This window comes from Schistocerca americana, chromosome X, assembly GCF_021461395.2.
Source record: "Schistocerca americana isolate TAMUIC-IGC-003095 chromosome X, iqSchAmer2.1, whole genome shotgun sequence".
NCBI lineage: Eukaryota > Metazoa > Arthropoda > Insecta > Orthoptera > Acrididae > Schistocerca > Schistocerca americana.
In genome coordinates, this window is record NC_060130.1 from 840886245 (window position 1) to 840913626 (window position 27382).

The 27382-nt window shown below is 44.5% G+C and overlaps 1 protein-coding gene across 1 annotated transcript in view; it reads left to right on the forward strand.

Moving 5' to 3' along the window:
* LOC124556343 overlaps window positions 1–26944 on the forward strand; it is a 38952-nt gene extending 12008 nt beyond the window's left edge. The window contains exons 3-4 of the mRNA XM_047130311.1: window positions 25725–25956; window positions 26119–26944. Of these exons, the coding sequence (XP_046986267.1) occupies window positions 25725–25956; window positions 26119–26944 (1058 nt within the window). The remainder of the gene's footprint in view (window positions 1–25724; window positions 25957–26118) is intronic.
* The last annotated feature ends 438 nt before the right edge of the window (window positions 26945–27382 follow it).

Here is a 27382-nt window from a genome sequence, read left to right on the forward strand (position 1 = left end):
CAAGACGAAAGCTTCTCTAGCAAAATTGGATCGAATGATTTTTAGATCCACATATATGAAAACGAATGTCTCATTGTGCAACACATCGGAATGTACTATAGTAAATAGAGAATTCTTTCATCGCTTGCATAAACTGACATACACATTACTAATAGTATTGCCCAATGTGGGGAGCCAATAATCAAGTGACATCATTAATTAAGTAGAATCAAAAAGCAAAAAGGTGATAAGATTAAGGGATGGACAAGCGAATGGAACAGATTGTTTAGATGCCGGCAACATGAAACGATTGCTTTTATTTCATTACCTTTTACACTAACATTACATAGAGAGTGACAGTTATTGAACTACATGAAATAAAAACGTCATAACTTCTGAACGGTTTGCATTAGGAAGTTCAAACTGCACGATTGGACGCGGGGCATGATGGGAATTAGTATGGTTTGGCTTAGCGATGAAGCCCACTTTCATATGGATGAGTTAGTCAATAAGCAAAATTGTCGCATCTGGGGGACTGAGAATCCGCATTCCGCCATCGAGAAGTCTCTTCACCCTGAACGGGTGACTGTGAGGTGTGCAGTGTGCAGTCACGGAATAAGCGGTGCGATATTCCGTGCGGCACGGTGACTACCGAACGATACGTGAAGGTTTCGGAAGATGATTTCATCCCCATTATCCAAGGTGACCCTGATTGCTACAAGACGGAGCTCGACACCATTGAAGCAGGAGAGTATTTGATGTTCTGGAGTAGCACTTTGGGGACCACATTCTGGCTCCGGGGTACCCAGAGACCACAGGCATTGGCCTCAATTGGCCGCCATATTCTCCGAATATGAACACGTTCGACTCCTTTTTGTGTGGGTTGTATTAAAGACAAGCTGAAAACAGCCATTCAGGAGGTCATGGATAGCATTGATATTCCGACACTTCAGCGCATCATGCAGAATTTTGCACCACGTCATCGCCAACTATGGCAGGTGTATAGAACATGTCTTAGCCTAAATCCGACAATCTGTAGTGACGTTTACATGTTGAATAAAGTATGTGCACGCCGTTCTTGGTACCTAATTATGTTTTTTTTTTATATATGAGGGCTGTTCACAAAGTAAGGAACGACAGGTTGCAAAATTGGAAACCACAGTGAAAATCAAAACTGTTTTATTTGCAACGGTTAGCTACACCTTCCAGCTACTTCTCTACAGAGTCGCCGCTCAGACTTAGACATATGTCGTTGCGTTGCACCAACTTTTCAATTCCCTCGTTATACACTCCTGGAAATTGAAATAAGAACACCGTGAATTCAATGCCCCAGGAAGGGGAAACTTTATTGGCACATTCCTGGGGTCAGATAAATCACATGATCACACTGACAGAACCACAGGCACATAGACACAGGCAACAGAGCATGCACAATGTCGGCACTAGTACAGTGTATATCCACCTTTCGCAGCAATGCAGGCTGCTATTCTCCCATGGAGACGATCGTAGAGATGCTGGATGTAGTCCTGTGGAACGGCTTGCCATGCCATTTCCACCTGGCGCCTCAGTTGGACCAGCGTTCGTGCTGGACGTGCAGACCGCGTGAGACGACGCTTCATCCAGTCCCAAACATGCTCAATAGGGGACAGATCCGGAGATCTTGCTGGCCAGGGTAGTTGACTTACACCTTCTAGAGCACGTTGGGTGGCACGGGATACATGCGGACGTGCATTGTCCTGTTGGAACAGCAAGTTCCCTTGCCGGTCTAGGAATGGTAGAACGATGGGTTCGATGACGGTTTGGATGTACCGTGCACTATTCAGTGTCCCCTCGACGATCACCAGTGGTGTACGGCCAGTGTAGGAGATCGCTCCCCACACCATGATGCCGGGTGTTGGCCCTGTGTGCCTCGGTCGTATGCAGTCCTGATTGTGGCGCTCACCAGGCAGAAGCGACTCTCATCGCTGAAGACGACACGTCTCCATTCGTCCCTCCATTCACGCCTCTCGCGACACCACTGGAGGCGGGCTGCACGATGTTGGGGCGTGAGCGGAAGACGGCCTAACGGTGTGCGGGACCGTAGCCCAGCTTCATGGAGACGGTTGCGAATGGTCCTCGCCGATACCCCAGGAGCAACAGTGTCCCTAATTTGCTGGGAAGTGGCGGTGCGGTCCCCTACGGCACTGCGTAGGATCCTACGGTCTTGGCGTGCATCCGTGCGTCGCTGCGGTCCGGTCCCAGGTCGACGGGCACGTGCACCTTCCGCCGACCACTGGCGACAACATTGATGTACTGTGGAGACCACTATACGCCCTCGCTCAAAGTCCGTCAACTGCACATACGGTTCACGTCCACGCTGTCGCGGCATGCTACCAGTGTTAAAGACTGCGCTGGAGCTCCGTATGCCACGGCAAACTGGCTGACACTGACGGCGGCGGTGCACAAATGCTGCGCAGCTAGCGCCATTCGACGGCCAACACCGCGGTTCCTGGTGTGTCCGCTGTGCCGTGCGTGTGATCATTGCTTGTACAGCCCTCTCGCAGTGTCCGGAGCAAGTATGGTGGGTCTGACACACCGGTGTCAATGTGTTCTTTTTTCCATTTCCAGGAGTGTAGAAGACAGCTGCCAGTGCTTTTCGACAATTTTCTACTCCGGACTGCAGCTCGTTGTCTGTGTCAAAATATTGTCTTCATAGCCAGCGATTCATTTGAGCAGAGATGAACCTCAGGGGTAGCCAGTTACGGGCTGTATTGTGGGTAATCAAACAGTTCCCATCGAAAACGCTGCGGGAACATCTTCATTGCCCCTGAAGAGTGCGTCCGAGAATTGTTATGCAGAACGAACCGTATGACAGTTATGTTATGCGAACTGCATAGCTTCAGGGGAAATCTTTCGCCAGACCCTCATACTTGGCGGGAGATGCTAATTTCTACCCATATTTACGTTCTCACTATGAACTCAGAACTGAAAAGAGGGACATGATGCGATCTATCTACTAGACACAGCGCCCAACCCATCTGTGCACAGCTTCATCAGATTTTCACTGTATTTTCCATATCGTGACCGATCGTTCCTTACTTTCCGAATAACCCTCGTAGGTCAATAATTGTCACACTGCATCTCACGGACCATTTGCCTGGGCGGGAACACGACTCATCATTCTTGCTGGTCACTTGTCGAGGAATAATGACGGCGACAGGCGCTAGTGGGTCCGGCGCATCGGCTCACTAGTTGTGCGGTGTCTAGTCACCTGCTCCCCTCGGTGTCGCGGCTTCGCTGCGAAGCCCGGATCGGTGTCCGCACTGGCTGCTCGTTGCGGGTTCTGTGGCCTAAGCTGCGACATCAAGTTGTCGGGAGACTAATCTTGGCGGTGGACTGAAGGGCTCCCATGTCCTCTTCCTTCCGCACTGTTTCATCGTTTGTCTCTCTTCTCTTCCCAACACCTAGCGAAGCTCAACGACTCGTCTCAGCGTTGTCACCGGCGGACTAGATTTGCAAGCGGGAGAGTGTTTGCAATGCCATCCAGTGACTTATCGCCGTTTCATGACCACGCTTCGCAGTGCAACCTGATAATTTTCTACCTTGTGTGGACTAGTGTGTGCCTCGGCAATCAGCATCTTTCTCACTTTTTCAGGGTAGGGCTGTTCCCAGAATTGGTCGCATAGTGTTCCGATGTTTTCCTGCATTCCTCAGTTGTTGTGAAAGCAGCCACGTAACACTTCTTTGTGACCGGTGTTCCTGCGTGAGGCCTGGACAGTTTCATGTTTGTGCTTCGTCTGAGATTCTACTGGCGCTTGTGATTTGTAAATAACCTCCTTACTGGCCAGCAAACATATTTTTAAGCAGGGTGACTTTTTCTGCATTTCTTTGGCATCACACGCCTCCATGTGCGTATTCTTCGCCTTTTATCTACGTTCCGTACCAGTGCCTGTGAGGTTTTGGAAATGTAGACACGTTCTCACTTCCTGAAGCAGTTAAAAACGGCTGCTGCGAAGCAGAAGGTTCTCACCCCTCCACGTGTGCGTTCTTGATGCTTTTGTGTCTATGGTCCGTCCCAGTGATTGCGGGGGTTCATTAGTTTTCGGCATGCTTCTCATTAACTGCCAGACTCTTCGCAAGGTGTTCATTCTGAACCTAGGTTAGGGCACCTGCATGCTACCCCATGCAGAATGGACCTCGGCGCTCGCTCTATGGGGTCCGATTTTTCCATCGCGCTGGGATGCTGCCGCTGTGAGTCGGCGAAAGTGGCCACCAGCGGTGCTATCACGCAGCTCCTTGTCAAGACTTTTAAGCTTTTAATACAGAAGTTTGAAAGTCATCGCAAAGTGGTCCACCTGTGTTCACTTGGCCAGTAGGATACACAATTCGAGAAGGAAAACAAAAGTCTTCACTCTCTTGTTGTTGTTGTTGTGGTCTACAGTCCTGAGACTGGTTTGATGCAGCTCTCCATGCTACTCTATGCTGTGCAAGCTTCTTCATCTCCTAGTACCTACTGCAGCCTACATCCTTCTGAATCTGCTTAGTGTATTCATCTCTTGGTCTCCCTCTTCGATTTTTACCCTCCGCGCTGCCCTCCAGTACTAAATTGGCGATCCCTTGATGCCTCGGAATATGTCTCTTCTTATAGTCAAGTTGTGCCACAAATTTCTCTTCTCTCCAATTCTATTCAATATCTCTTCATTTGTTACATGATCTACCCATCTAATCTTCAGAATTATTCTGTAGCACCACATTTCGGAAGCTTCTATTCTCTTCTTGTCCAAGCTATTTATCGCACACGCTTCACTTCCATAAATGGCTACACTCCATAGAAATACTTTCAGAAACTACTTCCTGACATTTAAATCTATACTCGATGTCAACAAATTTTTCTTCTTCAGAAACGCTTTCCTTGCCATTGCCAGTCTACATTTTATATCCTTTCTACTTCGACCATCATCAGTTATTTTTCTCCCCAAATACCAAAACTCCTTTACTACTTTAAGTGTCTCATTTCCTAATCTGATTCCCTCAGCATCACCCGACTTAACTGACTACATTCCATTATCCTCGTTTTGCTTTTGTTGATGTTCATCTTATACCCTCCTTTCAAGACAATGTCCATTCCGTCCTTTGCTGTCTCTGACAGAATTACGTGTCATCGGCGAACCTCAAAGTTTTTATTTCTTCTCCATGGATTTTAATACCTACTCCGAACTTTTCTTTTGTTTCCTTTATTGCTTGCTTAATATTCAGATTGAATAACATCGGGGATAGGCTACACCCCTGTCTCACTCCCTTCCCAACCACTGCTTCCCTTTCATGCCCCTCGACTCTTACAACTGCCATCTGGTTTCTGTACAAATTGTAAATAGCCTTTCGCTCTCTGTATTTTACCCCTGCCACCTTCAGAATTTGAAAGAGAGTATTCCAATCAACATTGTCAAAAGCTTTCTCTAAATCTACAAATGCCAGAAACGTAGGTTTGCCTTTCCTTAATCTTTCTTCTAAGATAAGTCGTTGGGTCAGTATTGCCTCACGCGTTCCAACATTTCTACGGAATCCAAACTGATCTTCCCCGAGGTCGGCTTCTATCAGTTTTTCCATTCGTCTGTAAAGAATTTGCGTTAGTATTTTGCAGCTGTGACTTATTAGCCGGCCGCGGTGGTCTAGCGGTTCTAGGCGCTCTGTCCGGAACCGCGCGACTGCTACGGTCGCAGGTTCGAATCCTGCCTCGGGCATGGATGTGTGTGATGTCCTTAGGTTAGTTAGGTTTAAGTAGTTCTAAGTTCTAGGGGACTGATGACCATAGATGTTAAGTCCCATAGTGCTCAGAGCCATTTGAACCATTTTTTTTACTTATAAACTGATAGTTCGGTAATTGTCACATCTGTCAACACCTGCTTTCTTTGGGATTGGGATTATTACATTCTTCTTGAAGTCTGAGGGTATTTCGTCTGTCTCATACATCTTGCTCACCAGATGGTAGAGTTTTGTCAGGACTGGCTCTCCCAAGGCTTTCAGTAGTTCCAATGGAATGTTGTCTACTCCGGGGGCCTTGTTTCGACTCAGGTCTTTCAGTGCTCTGTCAAACTCTTCACGCAATATCATAACTCCCATTTCATCTTCATCTACATCCATTTCCACAATATTGTCCTGAAGTACATCGCCCTTGTATAGAGCCTCTATATACTCCTTCCACTTTTATGTTTCCCTTCTTTGCTTAGAACTGGGTTTCCATCTGAGCTGTTGATATTCATGCAAGTGGTTCTCCTTTCTCCAAAGGTCTCTTTAATTTTCCTGTAGGCAGTACCTATCTTACCCCTAGTGAGATAAGCCTCTACATCCATACATTTGTCCTCTAGCCATCCCTGCTTAGCCATTTAGTACTTCCCATCGATGTCATTTTTGAGACGTTTGTATTCCTTTTTGTCTGCTTCATTTACTGCATTATTAGATTTTCTCCTTTCATCAATTAAATTCAATATTTCTTCTGTTACCCAAGGGTTTCTATTAGCCCTCGTCTTTTTACTATTTTATCCTCTGCCGCCTTCACTATTTCATCCCTCAAAGCTACCCATTCTTCTTCTACTGTATTTCTTTCCCCCATTCCTGTCAATTGTTCCCTTATGCTCTCCATGAAACTCTGCACAACCTCTGGTTCTTTCAGTTTATCCAGGTCCCATCTCCTTAAATTCCCACCTTCACTCTCTTATAGTGACACAAACACTTCACTCACTAATGTGGTATTTTGCGGGGATCTTCCATTTTCAGTTGTGGGCAAGCGTCTCAAGCCCAGTCAACTGTTCTCACATATCGTTGTCCTTGATATATCGATACAAAATATGCACTAGTAAAGAAAGATCAAAAGAATTAAACAGTACATGAAGAACACAAATCACAATGGACGTGGTGATAACGTCACAGCTGTTCATAAGACATTTCCAAAATAAACATAAAACCAAGACATCTGAAAATAAAAATAAAACATATACAGTACTACTGTTCATCTCATAGGTACACAGTAAGGTGACAAAAGTCATTTGGTACCGATATGCACCCATACAGATGGCAGTAGTCTCGCGTACACAAGGTAGAAAAGGGAAATGCATTCGCGGAGCTCTCATTTGCACTCAGGTTATTCATGTGGAAAGGATTCTGATGTCATTACGGCCACACGACGGGAATTGGCAGAGTGTGAACGTGTACTGGTAGTTAGAGCTAGATGCATAGGTCATTCCAAATCGGAAATAGTTAGGAAATTCAATATTCTGAGATCCACAGTGTTAGAGTGTCCCGAGAATAACAAATTCCAGGCATTACTTCTCACCATGGGCAGCAAAGTTCTTCAAACGAGTCACGAACAATTCTGACCCGGTGACAGGGCGAATCGTCATCCATAAAAATTCCATAGCTGTTTGGGAACGTGAAGTCCATGAATGATTGAAAATGGTCTCCAAGTATCCGAACATAACCATTCCCAGTCCATGTTCGATTCATTCCATGTAAACACATCCCACGCTACTAAGGAGCCACAGCGAGTTGGAACAGTGCCCTGTTGACAATTTGGATCCGTGGCTTCCTGAGTCTGCGTCACACTCGAACCCTACTATCAGCTCTTACCAACTGAAATCGGACTCATCTGACCAGGCCACCGTTTTGCAGTCGCCAGCGGTCTAACCGACATACTCACAAGCACAGGAGAGGCGTTGCAGGAGATGACGTATTGTTGGCAAAGGCTCTGGGGTCAGTCGTATGTGCCATAGCCCAGTAACGCCAGATTTCGCCGCACTGTCCTAACGGATACGTTCGTCGTACGTCCCACATTGGTTTCTAATGTTATTTCGCGCCGTTTTGCCTCTCTGTTAGCACTGACAACTGTACCCAAACTCCGCTGCTCTCGGTCGGTAACTGAAGACCGTGGGTCACTGCGCTGTCCGTGGTGAGAGGAAATGCCTGAAATTTCGTATTCTCGGCCCGCTCTTGACACTGTGGATCTCAGAATACTGAATTCCCGCCGAAATGTAATGTCTCTTGCGTCCAGCTCCATTTATCATTCTGCGTTCAAAGTCTTAACTTCCGTCGTGCGGCCATCATCACGACGAAAACTTTTTCACATGAATCGCCTCAGTACTAATAACATCTCCGCCAATGCACTATCCTTTTATACCTTGTGTACATGATACTGCCTGTATACAGCATGTGAACGCTATAAGCTGTCAAATTTATCGAGGCGGTACATCTCGATGTGCTTGACAAAAAAGGCTAATGAATGTTTCTTACTCTTTATTTTTGTATTCCTGAAAGACAGATATTTGTAGGATTGACAGTAGGCGCATTCCTTATTTTGCCAACTGACGGAACGCGATTGGTTGGTTGGTTGATTAGGGGAGGAAACCAAATAACGAGGTCATAGGTCCTATCAGATTAGGGAAGACTGGAGAACGAGGTCTGACGTGCCCTTTCAAAGGAGCCATCCCGGCATTTGCCTGAATCGATTTAAGAAAATTACGGAAAACCCAAACCAGCATGGTCGTCCTCCCGAATGCGAGTACGGTGTGCTAAGCCCGCCTGGTTAGCCGTGCGGTCTAACGCACTGCTTTTCGAGCTGGAAGGTGTGCCGGTCCCGAGCATGAATCCGTCCGGCGGATTAGTGTCGAGGTCCGGTGTGCCGGCCAGTCTGTGAATGTTTTTGAAAGCGGTTTTCCATCTGCCTCGGTGAATGCGGGCTGGTTCCTCTTATTCATCCTCAGCTACACAATTTCGGCGATTGCTGTGCAAACACCATCTCCACGTACGCGTACACCATAATTACTCTACTACGCAAACATTTTGGGTAACACTCGTCTGGTGTGAGACGTTCCCGGGGGATCCACTGAGGCCGAACCGTGCAGTAACCCTGGGTTCGGTGTGGGGCGGCGGTGGGGTGAGTGGACTGCTCTAGCCTGTCGTGGGGTTGTGAACCACTGAGGGCTAGGGCGGGGACGAAGCCTCTCCGTCATTTCTAGGTCCCTAGTTCAATACAATATAATACGACGTGTTAACCACTGCGCCGCCTCGTTAGAAGTTTCCTCTGACACCAATACTACAATAAGTGTTCAAAATGTCCACCATTAGATTCGACACATGCTTCATTACGGCGCACTCGTTTACACACATGCACATTTGCCTTTATGGTATTGGCAGCATCGAAAATCCTCTGCGTGAGTTCGTATGCATTATTTACTTGCTGAGCATAAAAATGTTCCTCCATATGGCCTCGAAAGTAACAGACCAACGGATATAAATTAGTACTGTGAATTGGCCATCGACGAGGATCAAAACATCCTATCCCTCGTTCTGGAAATCGCCTATTCAATAATCTTCCATACGCTCTGGCTAATGTGGGGTGGTCCACCTTTGTGCGGGAATAAAATGTTATGATTAAGCTAACTGAATATCTTCTAATACAGTTAGTAGCAATGTTTCCTCTAAAAATGGTCAGTATTTGCTACCAGTCAACCGTTCAGGTAAAACTTAAAGCCCAATAATGTAATCATCAATTAACCCGCCAGGGTAGCCGTGAGCGCTAACGCGCTGCTTCCTGGGCTCGTGTAGGCGTGCCAGCACCGGATCGAATCCGCCCGGCGGATTAACGACGAGGCCCGGTGTGTCGGCCAGCCTGGATGTGGTTTTTAGGCGGTTTTCCCCATCCCGCTAGGTGAATACCGGGCTGGTCCTCACGTTCCGCCTCAGTTACACGCGTCGCAGACATTTGAAACATGTCCGCACTATTTCACGAGTTACACTAGACGCAGACATTTGGGGTACACTGATTCCGTCCTGGGGGGTACGGGGTGGCGGCAGGAAGGGCATCAGGCCATCCCTAACACTAACATTGCCCAATCCGTTGTAGCCACGCCGACCCTGCGATCGCTGCGGGACTATGACGCAAGTGAAAGAAAGAAAGAAAGAATGTAACCATCGATTAAACCCGCCCATAGATTTACGGGAAAGCGGCGCTTAAAATGTATTGCTACTACCTGCCGCGGATTGTGTACGCTCCACGTGTGCATGTTATAGAAATTAGTTATTCCGTCACGAGCGTAACGTACTTCATCTCTGACGAGTACTTCGTTTACAAAATTATGCTGTGCACTCGTTGCAGAGTGAAATCTTGCTCTTCCAACGCTTGTACGCGTTGAATGTGATAACGCCGCAGACGCCCCTCTTTCAAAGTGCGATGAACGACCGTGTACGGTACACCCACTTGGCAGACGATGCTTGTAGTTCTCTCAGTAGGATCTCCGTGGTTGCGGCCCAGAATTTGTTCCTCAGCTTCCAATGTAAAAGTAATGAGACAGTATCTCTCAATCTATTCAAATTAAATACGTACTCGTAAGTAGTTTTCTATTATGATTTATTTAATAATAAAATGAAAGCATATCAGAACAAACAATATGTTTCGCATACAGAATTAAATGTAAAAAGGTAAAGATAACCTCCGTTACGAATGAATCGCAAAATAATCGAGTAAAAGTAGACAATTATGATGATATAAGCCTTTGGTGAACAGCAAAAAATGTCGAAGGTGCAGGAAATTTTTGTAGTGGAAAGCTTTCTCGATAAAAATGTACAGCTGCCCTCACAACACATTTTTCAAAATGGTTCAGATGGCTCTAAGCACTGTGGGACTTAACATCTGAAGTCATCAGTCCCCTAGACTTAAAACTACTTAAACCTAACTAACCTAAGGACATCACACACATCCATGCCCGAGGCAGGATTCGAACCTGCTACCGAAGCAGCAGCGCAGTTCCGGACTGAAGCGCCTAGAACCGCTCGGCCACAACGGCCGGCAACACATTTTTCCTCGCCGTAAATTAAATGAATATCGTATAGCTTCGCGATAGTAAATCTCTCTTCCATCCTAAGGTTTAACAGAGTTGCAATAACGTCTGCACAGGTAACTAGACGACTGTCGACTATCGACGTATTGGAATGACTCAGCCACGCAGGCCGTACTTGCCTACGTGTTTCCGACTCATGCTCGCGATGTCAGTACACGCAGTGGTAAATAACGCGAATTGATTGATTACATAAATGGATCTGGAGGGGTCGTAACAGGCACCCCGTAGTGTTCCTATCCTGTTCAATGGATGCTCCCAGTCTACTGTGCATAATGTTTACACACGTCACGTCTAATCCGGGTACACTGCTCGTGTCTAGTTGTCCAACAACATTGTCCTCAGATGAACTGCTTTTTCTAGGAGAACATTAGAAAATGGACAGATATGTTACTATAACTTTTAAATTAATTACTTCTGTTTTATTAACACGATTTTTTTTTTGCAGCTTATACCGTTTGCACCTTGCATGTGCATATGCTATCTCATGACTTCTGTTACCTCAGTATACTCGTACATACGATGTGCAACCTTCTACTAATGCACTTCTTTCAGATTAGATTAGATTAGATTTACTTTCATTCCAATTGATTCGTAGTGAGGAAGTCCCCCAGGATGTAGAACATGTCAGAAGAACAACAATACATGCCATATATTTACAACTAAAACAAATAAGCTAATGTACCTTCCACAGGTCCCATGTGGAATGATCGTCTTTTTTTAAGGAACTCTATATGAAAGGATCGTTTTACAACACTCATTTACTAAGATCGCATTAATGCACTGAATTTAAAATTAAAGTAAATGCTTTTTTTATAAGATAATAAACATATAATAGAACTACTATAATACTTATTTACAACGAACACATTACTGCACTGAAATGGTGCAGAAGTTAGATTGTACTTTATACTTTACTTTACGCTATCAAGCCCAATTGACCGCGCGCTGCTTTGAGAGATTGCCTCCACTTCAGCCTATTTTCGGCTCCTTTCTACCATCCTTCCAGTAGTCCCACTCTCTGAAATTCTTTGGATACGCAGTCACTCCATTGAGTTCTAGGTCTTCCTATGGGACTTCTGCCGGTTGACTTGGTGTTGAGTACAGTTTTCGGCCATCGGTTGCCCTGCAGTTGAGCAACATGCCCTGCCCACTGGAGTCGTCGTGTCTTCATTATAGCCACGATGTTCGGCTCTTTGTAAATATCATTCAACTCTGTATTGTGACGAATCCTCGATTTTTCACTCTCATTATCGTAAAATGGTCCAAAAATCTTCCGAAGAACTTTCCTTTCAAATATCATTAGTTTGTTCAGATCATGCTTGGTTGTACTCCAGGTGGCACATCCTTATGTAGGAGTGTTTTGTAGATGTTTATTTTGAAATGCCTTGACAAACTTCTGGTTTTGAGGAGAGCATTAAGGCCGTGGTAACAGCGATTACCTGCCTGCACTCTTTTCTGTATTTCCATTTTACTGGATGGTTCATCTCTGAATACTGCGCCCAGGTATTTGAACTCCCTGTCTTAACGGTAAGAACCTTCAGTTGCCTGTAAGGGTGGAAGTGGATCTTGAGATGTATAACCATGTATTCCGTCTTGTCACGATTGATTTGAAGTCCAATTTTCCTCGCTGTTGTTTCCAGAATGTCAGCCATTTCCCCTAATTCTTCTTGCAGCCCAGATACTAGCACTATATCATAGGCATATCTGAGGTACTTGATGCTCACAGCCCCGGTCTGGACTCCTGTGAATTCATTATATGACATCTCTCGCATTACCTTCTCTAATGCGAGTTTGAAAAGAACGGGTGATAGCCCATCGCCCTGCCGTAGCCCAGTTTTTATTTTGAATGTTTAAGACACCTTATTTTCAATTTTTACCTTTGCTGTAGTATCCATCAGGCAGGCCTTAGTGAGGCTTACTCGTTTATCGGCAAAACCGAACTCTTCAGGACACGTTAGTATACTTTCCCGATGAATGAAGTCATATGCTTTTCTGAAGTCGACAAACAGCATGCGTAGTTCTTGGCCAAACTACCACCTTTTATCTACGATCTGACGTAGGACAAAGATTTGGTCGATAGTAGATCTCCCGTGACGAAATTCTCCTTGATATTCTCCAATAATGGTGTCTGTCAACGGTTGGATTCGATATAGAAGACAGTTTGAGAAGATCTTCCACCAAATATTGAGCAGAGTGATACCACGATAGTTTTCAAATACCATTCGGTCATTCTTCTTGTGGATGGGACAGGTTAGTGCAGTCCTCTAGTCTTCTGGAATGTTTTGAGTGTTCCACATGGTCTCTATTAATTTGTGAATCCTTCCGACAAGCTATTCACCTCCTTCCTGAATTATTTCGGCATGGATGCCATCTTCTCCTGGGCTTCTGTCCTTTTTAAGTCGTCTTATCTGCTTCCTGATCTCTTCTACAGTTGGCGGTAGGTATTCAGGGTCTGCTGTCTGTGGTAGGGGGATGTTAAAGAGTGTCGTTGGGTCTTCACAACTTAATAAGTCACTGAAATATCCCTCCTATCTCTTTGCAGTTCGATACTCATTTGTCAGCGTCTCTCCTTTGGCATTTTTTATGAATTTTTCCGTGAGTTTATAGGTTTTCCTCAGACTTCTACACGTTCTTCATCCTCCTTCCCTGGAAGTCTTCTTCCGCTTCTGTAATAACCCCACCCAAGAACTTCCTGTTTTCTCTCCGCAATATCGCTTGTGTTTCTCTTCGGACTCAAATTCTGCCTTACTGGTCTGATCAGTTGCTGACTGTAACCGCTTGTCACGGGCTTCTTTTCTCCTGTCGACCGCCTCTTCACAGACTTCATTGAGCCATTTCTGCTCCCTCGACACTCTTTTTCCAAAGACTGCTCCTGCAGCCTTTGTAACCACATTTCTGATTCCTTCCCACTGCTGATTTACATCTGAGTCCTCTGTTTTCGGCAGTACTGGAAGTTCATTTCTGGTTTCTTCCTGTGCTACTTTTTCTATTTCTAAACGTGCCACTTTCTTTAGTTTACATCTTTGTTTGTTTCAGGCTAACTCTAAGTTGACTTTTAACCAAAAAATTTTCGGAACCACACTCACTCAGCCCCACGGGAATTTCTTACATTCATAACCAACTTCCTGGTTTCTGCATTGACTCCTATGTGGTCTATTTGGTTGACTGTTTTCCCATCTGGAGATACCCGTGTTCCTTTGTGCACCTGTCTATGTGGGTGGTTAGTGCTACTGATAAACATGCCCTTGGACGAAACAAAGCTAATTAGCCTCATTCCGTTGTCGTTGCTATTTTCATGCAGACTATGAAGCCCTATTGTGTGAGTAACGCTGGTCTCGAAACTTCCTGACAGATTAAAACTGTGTGCCGGACCGAGACCTGAACTCGGGACCTTTGCCTTTCGTGGGCAAGTACTCTACCAACTGAGCTACCCAAGCTTTAATTCCGCCAGTAACTCGTCTCCTACCTTCCAAACTTCACAGAAGCCTGCCCGCGAAAGGCAAAGTTCCCGAGCTCGAGTCTCGGTCCGGCACACAGTTTTAATCTGCCAGGAAGTTTCATATCAGCGCACACTCCGCTGCAGAGTGAAAATTTCATTCTAAAGCTGGTCTCCTTTCCAATCTTGGCATTAAGATCGCCGATGAGAATTCTGCAGCTGTTTTTAGGGATGGAATCCATAACAACTTCCAGCTCTGCATAGAATATATCCTTTACTTGATCTTCGCTTTCTTCTGTTGGTGCATGACAGTTTACAAAGGTAAATTGATGGTTTTTCACTGATAATGTTAGAACTGAGATTCTTGGGTTCACTGAAGTAAATTCTTTACTATTGGTACAATGTCTTTGTTAACATAGAAACCAGTTCCAAAACTGTGCTTTACTGCTTCCCCATAGAATATTGTGTAATTTTCTACGTCTGTTGGCCCTGTACCTTCCCACCGAACTTCCTGCAGGGCCACCACCGACGTTTTCTGCTTTTTCAATTCTCTAACTATAGTTATTGCTGTCCCGGATTTGTACAGAGACTGTACATTCCATGTTCCAAATCGTAGTCCTTTTCTGTGCTTAGTTCGCTGTATTGGGTGTCTGTTCTGGCTTCTCTCTAGTTTTCGTAACACGACTGGTTTTACGAGGTGGGGCTGTTAGCCCCACGCCCAGCCCTCAACCTGGAGGACCAGGGTATCCCATTTAGTCTGTAACCTCACCTTCGACCTGTGCGGCTTGGGAGGCCCTGCCGGTAGCTAAGCTACAGCCGGCATAGCTCTCAGGATCATTTGATCACGCAAGCCCCACCATCACGACACTATATATATATATATATATATATATATATATATATATATATATATATATATATATATACTCCTGGAAATTGAAATAAGAACAACGTGAATTCATTGTCCCACGAAGGGGAAACTTTATTGACACATTCCTGGGGTCAGATACATCACATGATCACACTGACAGAACCACAGGCACATAGACACAGGCAACAGAGCATGCACAATGTCGGCACTAGTACAGTGTATATCCACCTCTCGCAGCAATGCAGGCTGCTATTCTCCCATGGAGACGATCGTAGAGATGCTGGATGTAGTCCTGTGGAACGGCTTGCCATGCCATTTCCACCTGGCGCCTCAGTTGAACCAGCGTTCGTGCTGGACGTGCAGACCGCGTGAGACGACGCTTCATCCAGTCCCAAACATGCTCAATGGGGGACAGATCCGGAGATCTTGCTGGCCAGGGTAGTTGACTTACACCTTCTAGAGCACGTTGGGTGGCACGGGATACATGCGGACGTGCATTGTCCTGTTGGAACAGCAAGTTCCCTTGCCGGTCTAGGAATGGTAGAACGATGGGTTCGATGACGGTTTGGATGTACCGTGCACTATTCAGTGTCCCCTCGACGATCACCAGTGGTGTACGGCCAGTGTAGGAGATTGCTCCCCACACCATGATGCCGGGTGTTGGCCCTGTGTGCCTCGGTCGTATGCAGTCCTGATTGTGGCGCTCACCTGCACGGCGCCAAACACGCATACGACCATCATTGGCACCAAGGCAGAAGCGACTCTCATCGCTGAAGACGACACGTCTCCATTCGTCCCTCCATTCACGCCTGTCGCGACACCACTGGAGGCGGGCTGCACGATGTTGGGGCGTGAGCGGAAGACGGCCTAACGGTGTGCGGGACCGTAGCCCAGCTTCATGGAGACGGTTGCGAATGGTCCTCGCCGATACCCCAGGAGCAACAGTGTCCCTAATTTGCTGGGAAGTGGCGGTGCGGTCCCCTACGGCACTGCGTAGGATCCTACGGTCTTGGCGTGCATCCGTGCGTCTCTGCGGTCCGGTCCCAGGTCGACGGGCACGTGCACCTTCCGCCGACCACTGGCGACAACATCGATGTACTGTGGAGACCTCACGCCCCACGTGTTGAGCAATTCGGCGGTACGTCCACCCGGCCTCCCGCATGCCCACTATACGCCCTCGCTCAAAGTCCGTCAACTGCACATACGGTTCACGTCCACGCTGTCGCGGCATGCTACCAGTGTTAAAGACTGCGATGGAGCTCCGTATGCCACGGCAAACTGGCTGACACTGACGGCGGCGGTGCACAAATGCTGCGCAGCTAGCGCCATTCGACGGCCAACACCGCGGTTCCTGGTGTGTCCGCTGTGCCGTGCGTGTGATCATTGCTTGTACAGCCCTCTCGCAGTGTCCGGAGCAAGTATGGTGGTTCTGACACACCGGTGTCAATGTGTTCTTTTTTCCATTTCCAGGAGTATATATATATATATATATATATATATATATATATATATATATATATATATATATACATATACTACTGAGAAATTCGTCAATAGAGAAGAAGGAGTTGGCCACCAATATGTGTTCCTGAATAATGAATACCTTTTTGAACAAGAGTAATTGACTTTAAATCCTTGTGAAGATTATTCTTAATTCTAGTATTGATTCCATGAACTGAGGTGATTTTATTGAGCTCACACCACATATAACTCTTACTGCACGGTTTTGTGCCCAGAAAACATTAGCTTGGCTTGATGAATTACCCCAAAAAATAATCCCATATGACATTATGGAGGGAAAGTAAGCATAGTATGCCAGCTTTTTCGTTTTTATATCCCCTATGTCTGACAGAACTCGCATTGCAAATAGGTATTTGTTTAGACACTTCAGGAGTTCTGTGGTGTGCTCGTCCCAGATGAATTTATTATCAAGCCGTAATCCCAAGAATGTAACGCTGTCCACTTATTCTATATGCTTGTTATCATTTGCTAGGCATATACTCGTGGGTCACCCCTTACAAGTTCTGAACTGCATGTAGTGTGTTTTTTCAAAGTTTAGTGACAAAGAATTGGCTAGGAACCGGTGATTAATGTCCACCAATATTTTATTAGCCGATCTTTCTAAGACTACACTTGATTTGCTATTTATTACAATGGTTGTATCATCGGCAAACAAAAAACAAACTTGGCATTTGGTAAGGGTACTGATGAAAGGTCATTGATATACACAAGAAAAAGTAAGGGCCCTACGATGGAGCCTTGTGGGACCCTACATGTAATTAGTTCCCAGCTGGATGATGCCTCATAGCTTAATACATGTCTCTTTCCTAATAAATCCCTTTGTTCCCTGCCAGAGATATAAGATTTGAACCATTTTGCAACATTTCCTGTTACAGCGTAATATTCTAATTTACTTAAAAGGATATTGTGATTTACACAGTCAAATGCCTTTGACAGATCACAGAATATACCAGTTGCCTGCAATTTTTTGTCTAATGAATTAAGTGCATTTTCGCTGTAAGTCTAGATAGTCTTCTCAATATCAGAACCAAAAAATGGTTCAAACGGCTCTGAGCACTATGGGACTCAACTGCTGAGGTCATTAGGCCCCTAGAACTTAGAACTAGTTAAACCTAACTAACCTAAGGACATCACAAACATCCATGCCCGAGGCAGGATTCGAACCTGCGACCGTAGCGGTCTTGCGGTTCCAGACTGCAGCGCCTTTAACCGAACGGCCACTTCGGCCGGCAATATCAGAACCCTTTATAAATCCGAGCTGCGGCTTTGACAGTATGTTATGTCTGATAAGATGGTTATAAAGGCGATTATACGTTACCTTTTCTAAAATTTTTGAGAATGCTGACAAAAGTGAAATCGGACGGAAATTTGACGCTATTTCTTTATCTTCCTTCTTAAACAGTGGCTTAACTTCAGCATATTTCAACCATTCAGGAAATATTCCACTGATAAACGACTGGTTACACAGATAGCTTAATATGTTACGTAACTCACATTCTTTTATTAATTTTGTTGATATTCTATCATACCCACTAGATGTTATTGATTTTAAAGATTTTATGATGTACAGTATTTATTTATTTATTTATTTATTTATTTAACCTGGCAAGATTAGGGCCATCAGGCCCTCTCTTACATCTAACCAGGCATTCTACTTATTTTACATTCATATGTTTTAGTAGGCATGTTAAGCTACATCTAGTACAAAAAGTGAAATAAACAATTTGAAAGGTACACCTGGAAAAATACATACATATAGAGTTTATATTCTTAGGTCACAAGTACTGTTATAATTAGACATTATTGAAGAGACAGATTTTAGATAGGAGTGCCGGCAGCAGGGAGTATGAGGGAGACTCATGGTGAAGGGAGGAGAAGAATAGAGACATGATGAAACATAATTAACGAAATATAAAGGAAAAGAAGATTGCGTGGCTAATAGAGAAAGATGAAGAGGAAGGCATTTCAGGAGCAAGATAGGAGACGCTAGCTTTGCTATTTGACAGATGAGGGGATTGTCCTTGTACATTAATTTTGTGGAGAACTTTGTGAGGATGATAGTAGGAAATGCTTCAACTTGTTCTTAAAAGCAGCAGGAGATCGAATTTTGCGAAAGGTAAGGGGCAGTTTATTCCAGAGGCGGACAGCGGCAAGTGAGGAGTTTGCAAAAGTTTTTGTATTGTGAGTGGGCATAGTTAGGATACCAAATAAGAGTGACCTCGTGTTTCGATTATGATGACATGACAGGTTTTTAATCTCTGAAGCAAGGTACTGGGGTGCTTGCGCGATGAGGAGTCGGTGGAGTAGACATAGAGTGTGGTAGTCACGCAATTTGTCCGGCCGCAGCCACCCTAGCTCGGAGTATGAAGCACTAACATGATCATATCGGCGAATGTTGCAGGTGTAACGCACACAGGCATTCATGGTTAGCTCTAGCCGTCTTTTGTTTTCACTACTCATGCCTTGTTGAATCACATCACAATAGTGGAGGTTCGGTAGAACGAGTGCTTGCACGAGCTGGCGTTTCAAGTCCTGTGGAAATATGTTCCGAAACTTTTTGAGAGCATAGAGACAAGCAGACGTCTTTCGGCACACTGCGACTGTATTCTCCGCCCAGTTGAGATGCTCATCCAAAGTTACACCCAAGTTCTTCACTGTTTTCTGATATGGTATAGGAGTACCGTCGAGCAGAATAGGAGGTAGCCGTTCGCGGAAATCTGAACTTATTAATTTCTGATGGGCTATTAAGATTACTTGCGTCTTTTTTGCATTTAGTTTAAGCCCCAGGTTTTTCGCCCATCTCACTACTGAAGACAGATCATCATTCATCTGAGCGATTGCAGTGATTACATCTTCAGGTCTGACGCTTAGGTAGAGCTGGAGGTCGTCGGCATAGAAATGATATTTACAGGAGAACAGAACCGACAAAATATCGTTGACATATAAAGAAAACAAAAGTGGTCCTAAGACTGATCCTTGTGGCACTCCCGAGGAAACATGTTTCCAGGAAGATTTTTCATTTACGCAGACAACACATTGCTGTCTGTCTTTTAAGTAGCTTTCAAACCATCTCATTGCACTATCAGAGAAATTAAGCTGTTGCATTTTTCTGAGCAATATGTCAAAGTTAACAGTGTCAAAAGCTTTGCTGAAGTCCAGTAGCGTCAATATTGTTGCCTTTCGATTGTCGATGGCATATTTCAGGTCATCAGTTACTTTAATTAGAGCAGTGTTTGTGCTGTGATGTTTACGGAAACCGGATTGAAATTTGTCATATAGGCTGAATTCATGCAAGTGTTCAGTGATTTGGTCATGAACAATATATTCAAGTGCTTTGGAAACAGCAGGCAGTATGCTAATTGGTCGGTAATCACTAGGGAGTTGCGGGTTTTCGATCTTAGGGATGGGTCGAATTAGGCTTCTTTTCCATGCAGTGTGATATATTCCGCTCACGAGGGAAAAATTAAATATGTCAGTTAAGACAGGTACTAAGATATCGGCAACATTCTTAATCATGGTTATACCGATACTGTCGTTGCCTATTGCATCAGAAGAGATTCTCATTATTGCTTTTCTTGCCGTATTTGTTGTTACATGTTTTAGATGGAAGGTATCGTTGTTAGTTATCCTGTTTGGGGATTCTTGTGGACGGTAATTATCAGCTGTGCTGGTATTCAGAGGTGCAGAGAAGAATTCATTTAATTCGTTAGCTGACACATGAAAAGTAGTTTCCGATTTTGCCTTTCCGACCCCCAAGCTACGGAGAGTCTTCCATAGAGTCGTGGGCGTCAGATCGCTGCATACAAGGGAGCGAGCGTGCCTGATTTTAGCATTGCGAGTGCATTGTTTCACTCTGTTCCGTAGCTTTCTATATTCTTCGAAACGCTCGGGTTTCGGATCTGCCTTGAAACGCCTGTGGGCAGCATCCCTATTAGTCATCATTTGACGTAATTCAGCTGTCAGCCATGGAGCAGGAGATTTTCTTACACGGATTGTGCGCACAGGTGCATGTTTGTCATAGAGGGCAGTGAGTTTATCACCAAGTTCATTAATTTTGCCGTCGATTGTGGGTTTTCTGATTATTTGATGCCATGAGATTTCTGAGCAATCGGCTGTTAGAGCGTCAAGGTCAATACGTTTCATGTTCCTACAAGTTATGTAACGCGATTTGATCCTTGGGGGCTGCACAGAGTAGGCCAGGAATATTACATGATGTGCTGAGAGGCCAGGGGCCGATGTTTGACCAACATCTCTTACTTCGTCAGTCTGTTTCGTTGCGATTGCGTCTATAAGAGTATGACTGTGCGCCGTATGGTGTGTAGGTTGTAATGGAAGAATGTTCATGCTATTGCAACTAAACAGTCTTCTTAGGTTTATTGCGGAGGGAGTGTCTCTTAGCAGGTCTATGTTCAAGTCACCCATTACGATGACATGTTCGTATTGACACTGAAGTGAATGTAATTCCGACTGGAAGGAACTCATTGAGCTTATTTTTGGCGGCTTGTACACGACGCCAGTCAAGAATTTCCGACTTTGTATATTTATTTCAATGAACATGAATTCAGCCATTACCGCTGCTGGGGTAGTGAAGGTCAAATTCATATTATGGAAGTTACTTGAAATGTCTGGTCTGAAGTATCCCATGACAGCATTTACAGAATCTGACAACACCACCTTTTCAGTAACAGTTATAAACTGTTCGTTAAAAAATGGTTCAAATGGCACTGAGCACTTTGGGACTCAACATCTGAGGTCATCTTCATGTCTGGTTCTACTGGTCTCCTCCTCCACTATATCCCATATTGTCTTTATTTCGTTATCTGATATGACTGTCTTTTCCTTGTGATATACTTGCTTTGATGTCCGTATTACAGTCTGTTCCGTAGTCCACATTTTTTGGCATTTAAATAATGCATTCTCAATTGTTTCCGCAAAATGATACAGCTATTTCCTGCTTTTCCTATGACTTCCTCGCTGCTATTAAATTCACGTATCCTAGCTAGTTACGGTAATTCTTCCGTCACTAACTTGACGTTCTTTAATTGCTCTTTGCCTTCTGACAGAAATAATTCACTCACTATGCACCTACCATTTCGCACTGTCACCAGTGATTCCGGAACGTACACACCTTTGAAACTTCCCGTTTGGGTATAACCATTTCCTTTTCCACTTCTCGCGTCACCTTGCCGTCCACTTTCAGCCACAATATTTTTTTCTCACGTGGTCCGATTTGTTCTTCGGTCTCCTGATCAGTCTCGAATTCATACCCTTTCGGTTCCTTTTCCACTGTTAAAGGTATGTATTTCCCTGGTAAACTTAACACTTTTATGCATAGTCTAATTTTACTTTATGCTGTATAAGAAAATCCCTGTCAGTCAACCCGCAATATGAGATGTCTAACACTGACCCATAAACATGAAAAGTGTTTTCAACGTCCCCAAACCTTCTCACACTGAGGGGTATTTTCACCGCTCCTAATGAACTTACTGCTCCGCTGGTATCACCCTTTCATCGAAGCCTTTCCACTTCATCTGCTCTAGCTGTACGGTGCGTGGGAATACTCCTCTTTAAGAAACACTACTGTGCAGATGTTCCTATTAACTGTTTTAATTTCTTCCTTAACTTTACGCAACACTATCACACCATTTTCAGTGGCACAGTCTACTACCCTAATTGTGCATAAAATAAAATTTTAAAAAAACTGAACTCCGTCCGAACAGGCCATGAAGTCCCAACCATACCGACCGGCCGCCGTGTCATCCTCAGCCTCAGATACGTCACTGGATGCGGATATGGAGGAGTATGTGGTCAGCGCACCACCCTCGCGGCCGTATGCCAGTTTACGCAACCGAAGCCGCTACTTCTCAATCAAGTAGCTCCTCAATTTGCATCACAAGAGCTGAGTGCACCCCACTTGCCAACAGCGCTCGGCGGACCGGTGGTCACCCATTCAAGTGCTAGCCCAGCTTGACAGCGCTTAACTTCAGTGATCTGACGGGAACCGGTGTTACCAATGCGGCAAAGCCGTTGACTAACTGTGGGTTTGTTTACTGTGATAATGTCCGCGTGTACGGCTTTGTCACCATTTAGTTTCTCTGAGCTACTTTCTGTCGTAAATTCATGCCCTAGATCTACTATAGGCTCATCATGACGTATACGTGTCTCTTCCAGAGACTCTCTCCCATATTACACTCCTCTCGCTCTGAAATGATACGCCAAAGAAACTGGTATAGGCATGCGTATTCAAATACAAATGATTCAAATGACTCTGAGCACTATGGGATTTAACATCTGAGATCATCAGTCCCTTAGAACTTGGAACTACTTAAACCTAACTAACCTAAGGACATCACACACATCCATTCCCGAGACAGGATTCGAACCTGCGGCCGTAGCGTTCGCACGGTTCCATACTGAAGCGTCTAGAACCGCTCGGCCACAACGGCCGGCGTATTCAAATACAGAGATATGTAAACAGGCAGAGTACGGCGCAGCGGTCGGCAACAAGCGTCTGGCGCAGTTGTTAGATCGGTTACTGCTGCTGCAATGGCAGGTTATCAAGATTTAACTGAGTTTCAGCGTGGTGTTATAGTCGGCGCACGAGCGATGGGACACAGCGTCTCCGAGGTAGCGATGAAGTGGGTGGGGATTTTTCCGTATCACCATTTCACGAGGAATACCGCAAATATCAGGAATCGGGTAAAACATCAAATCTCCGACATCGCTGCGGCTGCAAAAAGGTCCCACAAGAACTGGACCAACGACGGCTGAAGAGAATCGTTCAACGTGACAGAAGTGCTACCCTTAAGCAAATTACTGCAAATTTTAGTGCTGGACCATCAATAAGCGTCAGCATGCGAACCATTCAACGAAACATCATCGATACGGGCTTTCGGAGCCAAAGGCCCACTCCATGTACCCTTGATGACTGCACGACACAAAATTTTACGCCTCACCTGTACCCGTCAACACCGACATTGGACTTTTGATGGCCAGAAACATGTTGGCTGGTCGGACGAATCTCGTTTCAAATTGAATCAAGCGGATGGAAGTTGTAATGTCCCCACAGCAAATACCCTCTACGACGCACCAATTAATCATTTTCCATCAAACCATCCACATTCATTCACTTTGGAAAAGTTATCTGATCTGATTTTCTCGTAATATATGCGGCGACAGCTCGTCGACGCCAAAGTATTTTCTAGTGCGTTTATTCTTTGAAATAACAGAGATGCATATATGGATTCTCCATGGTTGTTAGAGTGGTAACTAGGACAGCTTCTGGAGTATCTGTTGAGGGATTGACGTGTTTCTGAGAGAGACATATTCTGCTTTTTTTCTCGCTAAAGCGAGCCAATTAACAGTTGTGCCGCTAGCGGTTTGTTTTGAAGAGAAAGAGATTGTAAAAAGAAAATAATTAAGGTGTGGAATCACCGGAGATCTGGACATGTAATGGAGATGGATTTAATATACGATTTCCTCCATAAGTAAGGTTTGTGACTTTTTGTTCTGGAGTGAATGAACGAATGAGTTTTTTCTGAATCATTTGTTGATCACGTTGGCCCTGTAATTAGTGGGGAAGTTTCAGTTGTGTCGAAGAGAGCCTGCAATCACTGAGTCTGTGTTAAATCGTCCAAAAAGGCTTCGTACACATCTGGAATTCGCAATCTTTCGTAAAAGGAACAAATTGTCCAATCGACTGACTGCAGTGTTTAACAGTAATAATAAATGTAAAGATCTCTCGCAGCAAGCCAGCCGCTGATTACCAAGACGAAGGACTCCACCAAAGATTCTATTTGGCTGATTCCTTTTATCCCCATACAACGTAATGAAATCTTATATTAAAAACTATACACAGATAAAGGAGAGAAAGAGAGAGAGCGAAAGAAAATAAAGATAATACTAATAATCCTCCATTAGTCTAATTTTTCGCCTGTCTTATCACGGATCAGCCGAGAACTGGGAGGGCCTTACTTTACTGTATAGATTTATGTGTGAAGGTGAAGGGATCTTAAAGGCAACAGATACACGTCTATACAGACAAGACATTACACAGAGATAGCGGCTAGCTGCATTCATCATCTATTCTTAGATAAAGAGACGGCAACTTATTATCCGGAACATTTCAAAATGTTAAAAAGTGTACAGGGATGGAGACAACCTCATGAATCGATGGACTCTGCATGTCAGCAATGGACTGTTAAAGTTGGTGGAGACTCTGTAATGGGGTGGAGCGTGTGCAATTGAAGTGATATGGGACCCATGATGCATCTAGATACGATTGACAGGTGAAGCGTACATAAGCATCCTGTCTGATCACTTACATCCGTTCATATCCATTGTGTATTCCGAAGGACTTGGGCAATTCCAGCAGCAAAATGCGACACTCTACAACTCCAGAATTGCTACAGAGTAGCTTCAGGTACACTCTACTGAATTTTAAACAGTTCCGCAGACCACCAGACTCCCCAGACACGAACATTAGTGACCATATCTGCAGTGCCCTACAACGTGCTGTCGAGAAGAGATCTCCACCCCCTCGTACTCTCACAGATTTATGGACAGCCTTGCGGGATTCGTGGTGCCAGTTCCCTCCAGCACTACTTCAGACATTATTCGAGTCCATGCTACTTCGTGTTGCGGGACTTCTGCGTGCTCGCGGGGCCCTACACGATTTTAGGCAGGTGTACCAGTTTATTTGGCTCCTCCGTGTAGCTACAGCTTACAGTGTTATTTCTTAAGTGCGGCTGGCGTCCCATGGCGCCACCAGCTGGAAGCATTCGTTCAACACGACTAGAAGTATCTGACTTTTATGTAATTCAGTTGTGGTCTGGTGCTGTCTGCCTGCCTCGTAACTTTTCCGTTGTTATGCTCGTGAAGGCTTCTCCTGTTATTAACTCTTGAGATTTGGCTCTCATTTCCACAGATACGAGAGACAACTGCGCTGCGCATTATCCACAACTGTCTCACTTCTCGCTTTTTCTAATTTATTTTGTAATTGATCTCTTTTTCCGTGATTAATCTTCCTTCCTTCCTTTTTGTTTTTCAGAGTCCATTAAGACGATGGTGGTATGTCAACAAGATGGGACCTGGGACAAAGCTTATTTTACCTGTGACAGAGATTATACAATCGATTTAAGATTTTATCTTGGGGACAAGCGAAAGACTGGATATTCCTTCATCGGAAGAGAAGACCCTTTTAGCTTTCCGTTAGTGACTGCAGCACTGTGCGTAGGTGTGCTTGTGATGCTGGCTGTTGTAGTGGCCTGTATCATCACATGGTAAATCTAGTCTAACCATTCAGCTACGCTTTTTAAAGTAGTGGCTTTCACATGCCTGCATCCTCTGCTTCTAAACTCTTCTACTTTAGTAACACCTGAAATTAATGCTAACCTAGTGTGAATCAATTAACGTGTCAAACCTTGTGTTGCTCACCATTTCAGGTATCGTGCCAAACGAGTGAGAGAGATGTCAGCTACTGATGATGATGATGACAATTCTTTCGCAACAAACGAAGAAGACTATATTAATACAGAAGAGTATCCCACACCAAGTAATGTTCCAACAATTTCCGTGAGTGATCGGGCGTTCAATGAACTGCCACCTATTTTGGAAGATGAAGAGTCTTTTGAAATGCAACCCCTTGAAATTCCATATAGCTGGGAGCGCAGAGAACTAGATACAAAAATTTCAATTCCGGAAGTCCAAACCAATGCAAAGAAAACTATTACTTGGGGAGAAACCAAATACGAGACGGTATCAAACTCTCCAACAAATGAATATTGCTACAAAGCTTTAGGAATGAGAGCAGATGATAGTGTGATGTTGGCTATGGAAACATTGCCGGAGCCGCAAGCAGATATTGAAACAGATGATAACAATGATAGCGATGGAAGTAACACTGAGGTAAAAATTCGTTGGTCACTCCCTTCTTCCCTCAAATCCTTTTTTAAGTTCAAAAAAATATTTTTTGGAAACGGAATGCGCAACAAGGATCGTCCACAGAACAAAGCCGAGATGTGTGCTCAGGTAGATAATTTCCTTGACGAGAATCCGGAGGCAGATGAAAATTTGCAGTACCAGGAGTGCAGTGGTGGAATTGCAAATCCGAGTGCCGATCAGGTGGTCGCTTTGTCTCATTACGTTCTCGTTGATGGAAACCCTGATCTCTATCCAGGCCTTCCTACGGGGCCAGCTAAGATCCCAAAGGGGCGTTCAACCTTCTCAGCTTTCAAGCAGCTCTTTTCTCCATATACTGATAAAATGTAAATTTGGTGGTATCTACAGTCACCAACAACAGTCAGTTTCACATTAAATGACATATATTGATGAGATATTTGAAGAGAGAAATTTATAAAACAGAAATTTATGAAACCACTAATTTTTCAATTGAAAAACGTGGGAAAATGGTGTTGTGTTCACTACTATCGTTAGAGTTGTAAAAATGATTTCTAAGTAATCGACGTCTTTCGAAGAAGAAGGTATAGTTGGTGGACGCATTCATTTTCCCGTGAATCTCAGCAATTACATAAAAACCACATAAAAAAAGGAAGAGAGGAAAAACATATAAAAATCGGTGTTCATTGTTCACATGGTAAATTAAAGAACATATCGTTTTCAAAGTAATTTAAAGCGATATTAAATATATATTCTATATTTGCATGTTTGATGTATTTTTGTACATAGCAGAAATTTATTCTACGTGGA